The 10,294-nt window shown below is 39.0% G+C and overlaps 1 protein-coding gene across 1 annotated transcript in view; it reads right to left on the bottom strand.

The window, feature by feature from the left end:
• Positions 1-270: 270 nt before the first annotated feature.
• The window catches only part of LOC104273377 (REST corepressor 3-like), a 17,920-nt gene continuing 7,896 nt past the window's right edge, over positions 271-10,294 (bottom strand). The window contains 6 exon segments of the mRNA XM_009868697.1: positions 271-473; positions 476-605; positions 1,079-1,320; positions 6,672-6,729; positions 7,506-7,583; positions 9,238-9,456. Coding sequence (XP_009866999.1) covers positions 271-473; positions 476-605; positions 1,079-1,320; positions 6,672-6,729; positions 7,506-7,583; positions 9,238-9,456 — 930 coding nt within the window.

Below are 10,294 nucleotides of genomic sequence, written 5' to 3' on the forward strand. Positions count from 1 at the left end.
TCAACAGTTATTCATATAGAGGAGGGCTGTATTGTAGGCATTGTTCTGCTGTACAAGTCTTCGACATAAAAATATTTTTATACAGGTGGTCATTCATGTGGTTCCGTTTCTAGTTATTAGCTTGCTCCTCTGTAAAACTGGTCTGATACCTGTGAAGGCTTGCTCTTTTCTCCCCTTCATTATTCAGGAAAAAAAAAAAAAGAAAAAAAAGAAAGTACATTGATACAATTTTTCCAAACGTAGCAGTTAGCATAATTCAGCTTTATTTCTTCAGTGCAGAGTGGACTGAGATTCTGTCTGAATTCCAATAAGCGAGGGTGGCTGCTGGCCACTAACCGTGGTTAACACCGGCCTCGGGTTTAGACGAGGAGGCATGGAATTAGCTGGGCGGATGAGCGGTGGGGGAGGCTGGTTTAGAGTCGGCCGTGGCTGGATAAATCGCGCCTGCTGTTGAAGTGGTGGAGGCTGCCGGAAGAAGCGGGAAGGCCTGGACGAAGTAGCGGGGGCGGCTGGTTTAAAGTTGCCATGGGAGCGGTAGGTGCTGGAGCAGATGCCTGTGCTGGAGGTGAAGGGCCTAAACACTGAGTGGCCGGAGTGCTTTGTGCCTGCACAAAGGACAAAGACAAGACCGCGTGAACAGCCACCCCAACCAGGATGCCATGCAGTTGGGCTGCCACTGTCCACTACACAGGAAACAGCATTAGAAAAAAAAAACCAAACCAAAAAAAAACAAACAAAAAAAAAAACAAACCAAAATAAAAAAAAAAAGAGAAGTTACTGAAAAGAAATGACCAACCAAAACATTATGGACAGCAGAACTACAAATATTTACGAAGCAAGAGTCTTCTTCTACGACAAGAATTGTATTTTAACAATAAAACAGTAACATGATCATCACTATGAAAGGTGCAGTCCTGCTCCCAGCTGGTTAACGACATTGGCTGAAGTTCTATGCAAGCTCGTCATCATTCTTTAGAATGCGGTTTGCCACTCCACACCAGTTAACCTTACATTATATCACTAAATAAAATGCTGTTCCTCAACCCATGCTTACTTATTTCTGGTACACAAAACACACCTCATCTTCTTCATCAGTGCTCTTTCCTGATGGCACATTAGAAGTATTTTTTGTGTCCTCCCCTAAAGCAGAAGCATCACCATTAGAAGCCAGGGTTCCTTGTTCCGCTTCCCATTCCTGCAATACCTCCTCTAAGTTAAACCGACGCCTGTAGTTTACAAAGAAGTTCTTCACTTGGCCAACAGTCTTGTTGCCAATTACATCTGCAATAGCTTGAAAATCTTTACCATATTTTCGGACACCTGGAAGGCAAAGTAAATAACATAGCTGTGAAGAATCAGTCAGACACAGCTACGTGTGATGTATTTATAGAGAACCTATGGGACCTGCAAACCAAGGACTTGCTAATTAGGAAGACTTCTCAGTTAGGAGGAGTCCTTCATTTCCATTAAAACAAAGTAATTTTTAATTGCACAGCTATCAACATACAAATCAAGAACTTTAATAAAAGGTCATTACCCACTCTTCTTAAAGATCCTGGCTTACTCACCAAACCTCCTAACCTAAAACCGCAGAGATCTGGCCTCTGACAGATAAAGTAAATCCTCCAGTGTGTGTGCAGTAAGGGCAGAAGCCCAAGAAAAGCTCAAGATGGGAGAGAGAGGGTGACCGAGCATGTGTATAGAGCTGTAAACAGGGTATAACGCTAGAAATGTCAAGTAACAAACATTGGCAGGTTCTAGAGGCTCCCTCTGTGCCAGCTGCACACAGATGTTTCTTCTTCACCCACAGCCTGTGGAGCAGGAGTGGTGGAGGGCAGTAGCTACTGGATCAAGCACAGGGCAGAACAGCGGGGCACAGCTCCGTAAATCATGACAATACTGCTCATTCCAGTACTTGTGACAAGGTCTCCTGAGGCTGTGAAGAGCAACTGGCAAGTGTTCACCTGACATAGTCTTTTTAAAGCTTTCACTCACCATTTGAGCTGGGTGGAAGAATCTGAGGTTTTGGGACAACCACCTTGGGTAATCTAAGTAAATATAAGCTACTGATGTCTGTAAGACAGGCCAGCACACATCTCCAGGATCAAATCCTCCAGCAAGGAACAACGTGACAGCAGATCTCTGCACTGCTCTCTTCATTTATTTTCATATCAACATCAGTAGGTGACTTTTGTTTACAAGCACTTCGCCAGAAAATACCAACATGTACTTTTCAAATTTCTTAAACTACATTTGCATATAACACCAAAAAGTGTAAAACCTTGAGTAAAACATTCCATAGGTTTTAACCTAAAATTGGAATTAAACCCTAAAGCTTACTGATTTGCTCTCAGTTATATTTACAGTATGTGTCTAGTTCCTCTTCTCTCCTCCTTAAGAAAAAAAATCCTCAAACTCTCCAGCACCCTAGAACTCAGCTTTTAGCTGCACAATGTTTTTTTTTTAATCACAAGTGTACAAAAGTTTGGAGACTAAACCAAATAAAACAGAGTTTTATTCCAGATTGAGTAAACAGAAGACTCATTTTTTGCTCTCAGCTATGCATGACTGAATTACAATTTGACTTCTTCTGTGAAGCTCCTTATAAGTAAGCTCATTCAGAACACATTACAGTGCTTAGAGGACAGGCACTCTTGTCTCATTACAGGAGAAGAAATTTATGCCTGATTTCATGCCTCACTTCAGAAAGTGAAGCCAAGGATTCAGAGAGTTGTTTCAAACCTGAAAGCTATGTTCCTTTTCAACTTGTGAAGAGTATGACCTTCAGCTCATTCTGCTCTTTTCTACTTTCTTCATTAATAGGCACTTCTGATGTGGTAATACGCACTCACTGCAATTTAAGAGAAAAGTTCAGCTCCCGTATAGTAACAATTTCTGTAGCTGAAGCTAATGTTTCAACTGCCAGGAGCCCCGATACATTATTTAAGATCTTTTCTGGGGCATTCAAAAGAATCCAACCATCCTGACTGCAAGAACCTTGGAAAGAAAACAAAGGGACCTAGCACTGAGCCACATGGGAGGGCATGTATCTAGGCAAAGCAAAGGCAGGGATTAGGCTCTGTGCTTTATCGGTTGTACAGGCTATGGGCTGTACTCCTTAAAAGTTTTGTGCGGCCACGGAGCACTCCCTCCAGTGTTTTAAGATTCTTTAAGATTGCCCTGCTATTAGCACTGTTGCTAATTCATAATGATCACCAAATGTCCACTGCAACATATCTAATATCCTGTACAATTAATCAAGTGAACAAAGTGCCCAGCAGAACAAAGCACATTTTTGTTTGAAACCTAATGCAGACTTTTAGTGACTTCAGCCTTTTCTGTTACTGTGCTGTCTATCCTTCTTCCTTCTCCTTAACCTACAAAACAACTGAGCCTCTTGGCTAACTTCCACTGAAGTTGTCAAAAGTAAGGTCTTAAAACCTATATTCAAGCCGATAGTTTGAAGACAGTGTATCCTGCCTTTACTGAGAGCCCAACTATAAGAAATATCTACAGGAAATACTTTTTCCTCAGTTTAGTTACAGCACTATTAATTTTGGATTCTTTTCAGAGTGTTATTTAGTACTGCTCTAGCATCACTACAACGACTCCCACACAATGATGTAGTAAAATCCTTTTAAGATGCTCAGAAACAGAGAGAGTTCAATACACGTATATGAAACTTTTATGCATAAGGTGCTGGCATATCTGTAAGAGTTGATGCCAACCCATCATCCTTTTTAACTTGGTGGACATTACTTAGGCATCCTTGTACAAAATCTGCACTAAACAACACCCAAACTATTTCTGAAGCATTGAATGGTATTCCACAAGAATAATTTTATTAGGTTGTTGAAAGTGAAGCTCCAAAAAGATGACCATAGCCTCACGTAGCACATATGAACGTCTTTCTCCCGGCTCTTTTGAAAGTAGCCTTGACCACAGGAGTCCTTCAAGTTCTTTAAAACTTCACCAAAAGGTGCACTTGAACACCTATGTGCTCTCTACTACAATGTTGCAAGTAGAACCTCTAACTCAGAGACACTCAGTTTGATCTGTCTATGCTGCTCAAGGCTGCAGCACAGAAAGGCTTGGAGGCACAAAGAACACCAGCCTGGGTCCAAAGCAACACGGCACCACACAAGTCAGAAAGAGTTAAGGGCAACCTCTGGGTTAGGAGTGCTGCCATTTACAACGCTCCTGGCAACTACCCTACCCAGAGTTTGATCCCAGTTGTCCCAACTGTTTTCTGCTGCAATTTTAAGGAAGTCATGTACTGCTTTTCCATCCAAATTTTGTTGCTTTGAACAAGCCTCAAAATATTTTTGCAACTGCAATTTTCACATGGCTGAGATCCTAATCTGAAAAGATGACTGAGCTTATACACATTTCTATACAGAAATAAAGCTTAACTTAAAAACAGTGTAACTTAAAAAAACAGCGTAACTTAAAAACACCTTGAGTGATGAACTGGCTCATTAAATTCAATAACTATTCAGACAAAGTTAAACAGCAATCTGGTAAGTTACACTGCAAGAGGTTTGCTCAGAGATCATAAACGTGAGTGCACCAGCCCGCTGCAGGCAGACACTGCTTTTTAATATTACGTACTCAGCTTTATTTTAAAGTGGTTTTTTTTTTTAATTACCTCCCTTTTAGTTAGTGCCAATCTCTTGAGATTAGCCCATAGATGTCAGGAGTTTTTCATGTTTAGGAAAAACAGTACCAAAATTATATCACTGCAGATTCTTTTCATTATTTCCATGGTTGGATTTAACACCTGAATTCAAGTGAACAAGTCACAGCAGTGCCACCTACCTGCTTAATGCTTATGATTTCTCTAAAATTATTAAAAGCACATGTGAAAACGTTATCAATACATTTGATGGAATAAAGCTATTTTAAATGTACAAACTAAATGTCTCCATGTTCAAGTCAACTTCCAAGTTCAAGCCTAACCCATGTTCTGGCAGCTTTTAGCACAGCAACCACAGCTACTTTCTTCTAAACACAGAGTCAGGGCAAAAGACAGCGTGGGTCCTCCATACATAATCCACTAGCTTAAGCAATTATTTTGAAGTAAGAGGATCCTTAGGCTGAGGGACAGGAGCTTTATACCTACAGCACTCTCACTCCAGGACAGAGACTCTACTACCAGGCCCTAGGTAAGGGAGCAATAATAAGAACACTTTGTTTCTGGCATTTAGGTTCTCTCCCATCTGCATTTTATACAGCAGCAAAGGAAGGGAACTAAAAAGGAAGCAATACATATAAAGAAGTATATGTCAATTCAACGAAAACAGGTCTCTTCCAGGAGGCTTCATTTCTCATACCACCCTTTTAAGTATTGAGGCTGACTACCTTCATGAAAAACAAAATATTCTCTAGAGAAGAGATCAGAAGACTAGAACTCCTCCCCAAGGAGTCATCACCAATCCTCATTCTCTTTTGCTCATGCTCCAATTTTATTATACACTTTGTCAGTCACACAGCGCTGTAGCTTAATAAAGGCTAAATGCATTCTTACCATTTCCCCCTGATGCTTAGCAAGAGCTCCAATAACTAAACTCTGAAAATGCAAGACACTTTGAATATTTTCATGCCAAGGCAGGCACAAACCTCGATTTTCCCCACTTCTCCAGCAAGAATTCTACTTACTAGACTATCGTATTAAAGACAGGCATCTCCTTCAGTTGCGTTTGGGAACAAAATAAAAAAAGTGAGCTTGTTAGCAGTACTGAGAGGATGAACTTACAACAGAAAATGATTTTTTAGAGACGCAAATCCCAGTCTGAGGCACATAAATTGAGAGGCGTGACTTTAGATACACCATGCTCTTCATTTACATTCACACTTCAAATTAAACCTAGCTTTAGGTTCAGTTGTCTGGTTAGTAACTATCACGTATGGCACACCTAACAACTTTACACTGATATCCCAGTCTAGCTGAAGGTTTTATGCTACAATCAAGTCTTTCATTTTCAAGGTGAAGAATACAGAGAAGTAAACCAGATGTATATAACTGAGCTGATTATCTCTAAAAAGAAGACCCATAGAAATGAGTCAACATGGAGCATCTTCTAGGTAGCATTAAGCTTTCCACATATTTTCTTTGCATTTTCCTTGATTAGGCAATGCACGTTAAAGCAAGATAAGAATCTGTTTTCCTTCGTATAAATGACTGCAAATCAGCTGTATCAATAAGACTGTTAGTCAAGTATCCATATTCAGCTTCAGGAATTCACTTGGTAGCTATCTGCTGAGAAAGTTAAATGTAAAGTGGTTTTACTTTTAGGTTTTTTCCTACTTTAAGAATAGAGAGATGTCTTAATGAGCATTTGCTTCAAATTTTATTACTGCAACTACTACTTCAGTCTTCTCCTTCAGAGAAATTCAGGTAAGGTAATTCAGAAGACAACTGAAGGGATGTTTTGGAACTACTACGGTTGTTAAACCCAGCTTGGCTTTTCCACTGGAGATTCAATTTGGGTAACTGAAAGACTAGTATCATGTTGCTTGAATGAATGCCCTAGTTTTGTTGCTTTCCTATTAACTTTCTCGTAAGACCAGATGAAATTTAGCTTTTCATTAGAAGGACATACAAACATAAGCCTGAGTACCTCTTCAAATCCTTTGCATCAGATTTCAAGCCACTAATACTATCAACATACCTTGTACTGCAAGAAGCTGCTCTTCTGTGGTCCAACGGGCATTGATTTTCTGATTAGACTATTAAAATCAGAAAAACAGAACAAAGATCATTAAAACGTTTCAACATCTGTAAAACATCTGAGCATCAGAATGTGTTTTATTAGCACTACGTTTTTCTAACACACAAATTTCTTGCTTACTAGCCATAAATTTATAGTTTAAGATTGCTTTCATGAAGAGGGAGCAGCATTTAAGGATTTGTGCTTAGAAGTACACAAATAGTTCTTCCTCTGTTTTATTGCAGTTTTTAATATCAGCTATATTATAACTTATGCACAAGTTAATGATCTTCATTCAGACAGAATTTGAATTTATAGTTACATTTATCTGAACTATTAGGACTTGGTGTCTGGATTGTTTTGCATTCACATTACGTTTCATATCCAAGCCTTTAAAACAAGCAAAAGAAGAAAATCAGTAGTAATAAATCCTTCGCGTTGAATACTCAAATGTATATACAGTCACGTTTTCACACAGAATACAGAATTTACTGCCAGAAATCTACATTATCTACTTTTAATCAGAAAAAAACCTACATATCAGGGTTCAAAGTGCCCCCATTAACAGACATGACATTTCAAGTTTTTTCCACTTCTTTATTCAGCCAGTTGTCATAAAAAAAGCCTACCACTATTTTCTTGTAAAGAAGCCAGACTCACCCCTACATGTAAATCAACGGATCCTGTTTAAGCTGCTGCTGAAATGCAAACACTATGCTGCAGCAAAATACATTTCTGTAGCTTCCCACTAATGTAAGTGCAAGGCCACAAGTTCTAATATTTATTCTGATTTACCTCAGGAGGTTTGAATTCTTCAATCCCGCCTTCCATTTTCTGTTTAAGTGCACTGTTTACTTGCTTAGCATTTTGAACCTTGGTCAAAAACAACAAAGTTAATCAGCTCCACAAAGAAAGTTGGTCACTTTACACATATATCTTCACTAGGATTGCCACAAGTGTACCTCCTAAGTTAGAAAGAGAAATATTACGGTTTAAGGCTTCACTACTTTAACTGTTTAAAAGAAAAAAAAGTAAAAAAATACAGCAGTTTACTACAGAGAGAAAATCCAGTCTTTCAAAAGAACAGTTTGTCTGCAGGAATATTAAAGGTAGGAGAAAACAAGCAAGTTTTGATAATGAGGCAGGTGTTCTTGAAGAAGAATACAGAATTTTCTAGACACAAAACTTGGTTCTTAGATTTCTAAGTGAGATGTACTGTATATGTTAACTTCCTTCTTCTCCAAAAAGCACTTAGGAAAAAAAATTATGAGATGTTTCCAGTTAGTTCCTTCTGACATACTGCTTTTAATTGACCTTAGATCACCATGATTTCAAGGGTAATTCTTGAAATTTAAAAAAATATGTAAATAAAACATCTTAAGTCTATAAAAACAATTGAGCTTCCAATTTGTACATACAGACATCTATTAATCATTTAAACCTGGCAGCAATGCTTATAAGGTAACATAGGTAAGAAAATAGTTTTGCATACTACGGTGGACAGTATTACAAGTGTTCTTAAGTATGGACACAAAAGCAGACAACTCAGTGGGAGATTCCAAAGGCTGCACCTCTGAGATCACTGCAAGAAAAAAAGAGAAACACAACCTCAAAGCTGTAACTCACCTACACTTATGCTAAACAGTGAAACCCACCTACGCTATCAAGCCCCAGAGTCCTGCTGTGACAGAAAGAAGTATATTTCTCCTGTAAAAGAACACAAGGGAGTAAAAATCCCATGAAACCCTGTACTTGCTCCATGACTTAGCACCACGGCAGTTCTAAGCGGTTTATGAGGAGGCAGAAATTCCTGGAGATAAGCCTTGACTTAGTTGCCCCATCGCTCCTAGAAAGCAAGCACGCACGTCCTGCTGTACCCTCAGAAGCTGAATATATTCTGTATTTCAGCTTTAAGTGCCAAAAGTTAACTTCTTCATGCAAAGTACGCAGGCAATTGTCCTCTTAAAGGTGAAGACTACAGAACTTTTCTAAATTTAATAGGAGGTAGAAAGTTCATCAATTCAGAGAAATAATTACGCCCATGATTTCCCCTGCTATACTTTCATTGTATGTAGAAAAGGACATCCAGAGAAACAGCTACATTTTAAGCATAACATATGTAACATGTAATTTTAAGCATAACACATGTAACTTTCTCTGCTTCTTTAATCTTATTCTTGTCACACAAATACTTTCAACAAACTAAAAAAAAAATAAATTAAATGTGACGTCAATTTTCTCCTATCCCCAAATCTGTAACATTGTTTTCATGCCATACTCCCTCCTCCCTTTTTTTTTTCCCCCAAGTCATCTTGTTTCATGTTATCCACAAGAGCAGATGAACATAAAAAACAAAAACAAGTAACAGCTGGTCAGCTAGTGTCCAGCATTTCTGGTGATAACTGTGGAACAAAATTAGGAAGACTCACATTAAAGAAGTTTCAGAATCTTCACAGATAATCTTCAAAATCATTACAATCAGAACAATCTGAGATGAAAACAAAACAAGACCAATAACCCATGGTACCTGTCGCTTTAACGAGATTAGTTCCATATCCAGCTGTCTAAGAATTGTGTTGGCTGCATTGGGACTACAGGAAACAGCTATCACATCTTCCTGGGTCAGGTACATGCCTTTTGGTGGACGGCATTTGGAACGCTGAGAATGGTGGCGATGCTGCAAGCTCTGATACTCTCTTCTACCCAGACCTATTTTGCTGGTCTGAACAGGCTGCTCATTATTGCCCTTTAATTTACAAGAAATAAATCATTAAAGAATAACAGTATCTTGTAGACAACTTCATTAAAGAATAAAGTATCACTTAGCATTGTAATGTCATATTCATGACAAAGAAAACCTAAGCCAACATCCGCCTCCGCACGTAGTATCCCAGCTAAGTCTTGCTGACAAACAGATGGAACATACAAGTCATTTGCAGGATAAGTCTTGCATTAGTCTTAGAAAGGTCAGTTTCCAAAACAGGTTTTTTTTTGTTTTTTGGTTTTTTTTTAAACATGGCTGAAAATACCATAAATGGTGCAGAAATCACTGTGTGGATACTGTGAAAAAGGGCAAAAATTGAAAACCTTTTATGTACACAGAGGGTAAAGAATATGTATATCATATGTTTAAATCAAGTAATCAGTGAATTTGCACATTTATTTCTGGTCAGATAAAAGTAGTTCAGGTGAGCGGCCTTCCAGTACCTGAAGGGGACCTACAGGAACGCTAGGGAGGAACTGTTTACTGTTTGCATGAGGGGCAAAACTGTTTTGCATGAGGGGCAATGGTTTTAAACTAGAGCAGGGTAGATTTTAGGTTAGACATTAGGAAGAATCTCTTTACTATGAGGGTGGTGAATCACTGGCACAGGTTGCCCAGAGAGTGGTGGAGGCTCCATCCCTGGAGACATTCAAGGTCGGGCTGGATGGGGCTCTGAGGAACCTGCTCTAGTTACAGATGACCCTGCTCACTGCAGGGGGGTTGCACTGGATGACCTTTAAAGGTGCCTTCCAGCCCAACACATTCTATGATTCTATGAAGATCAGGGGAGAAGAGAGAAAGATGGGCAAGAATGCAAGAT

The sequence above is a fragment of the Apaloderma vittatum genome, unplaced genomic scaffold, assembly GCF_000703405.1.
Source record: "Apaloderma vittatum isolate BGI_N311 unplaced genomic scaffold, ASM70340v1 scaffold8904, whole genome shotgun sequence".
Classification (NCBI taxonomy): domain Eukaryota; kingdom Metazoa; phylum Chordata; class Aves; order Trogoniformes; family Trogonidae; genus Apaloderma; species Apaloderma vittatum.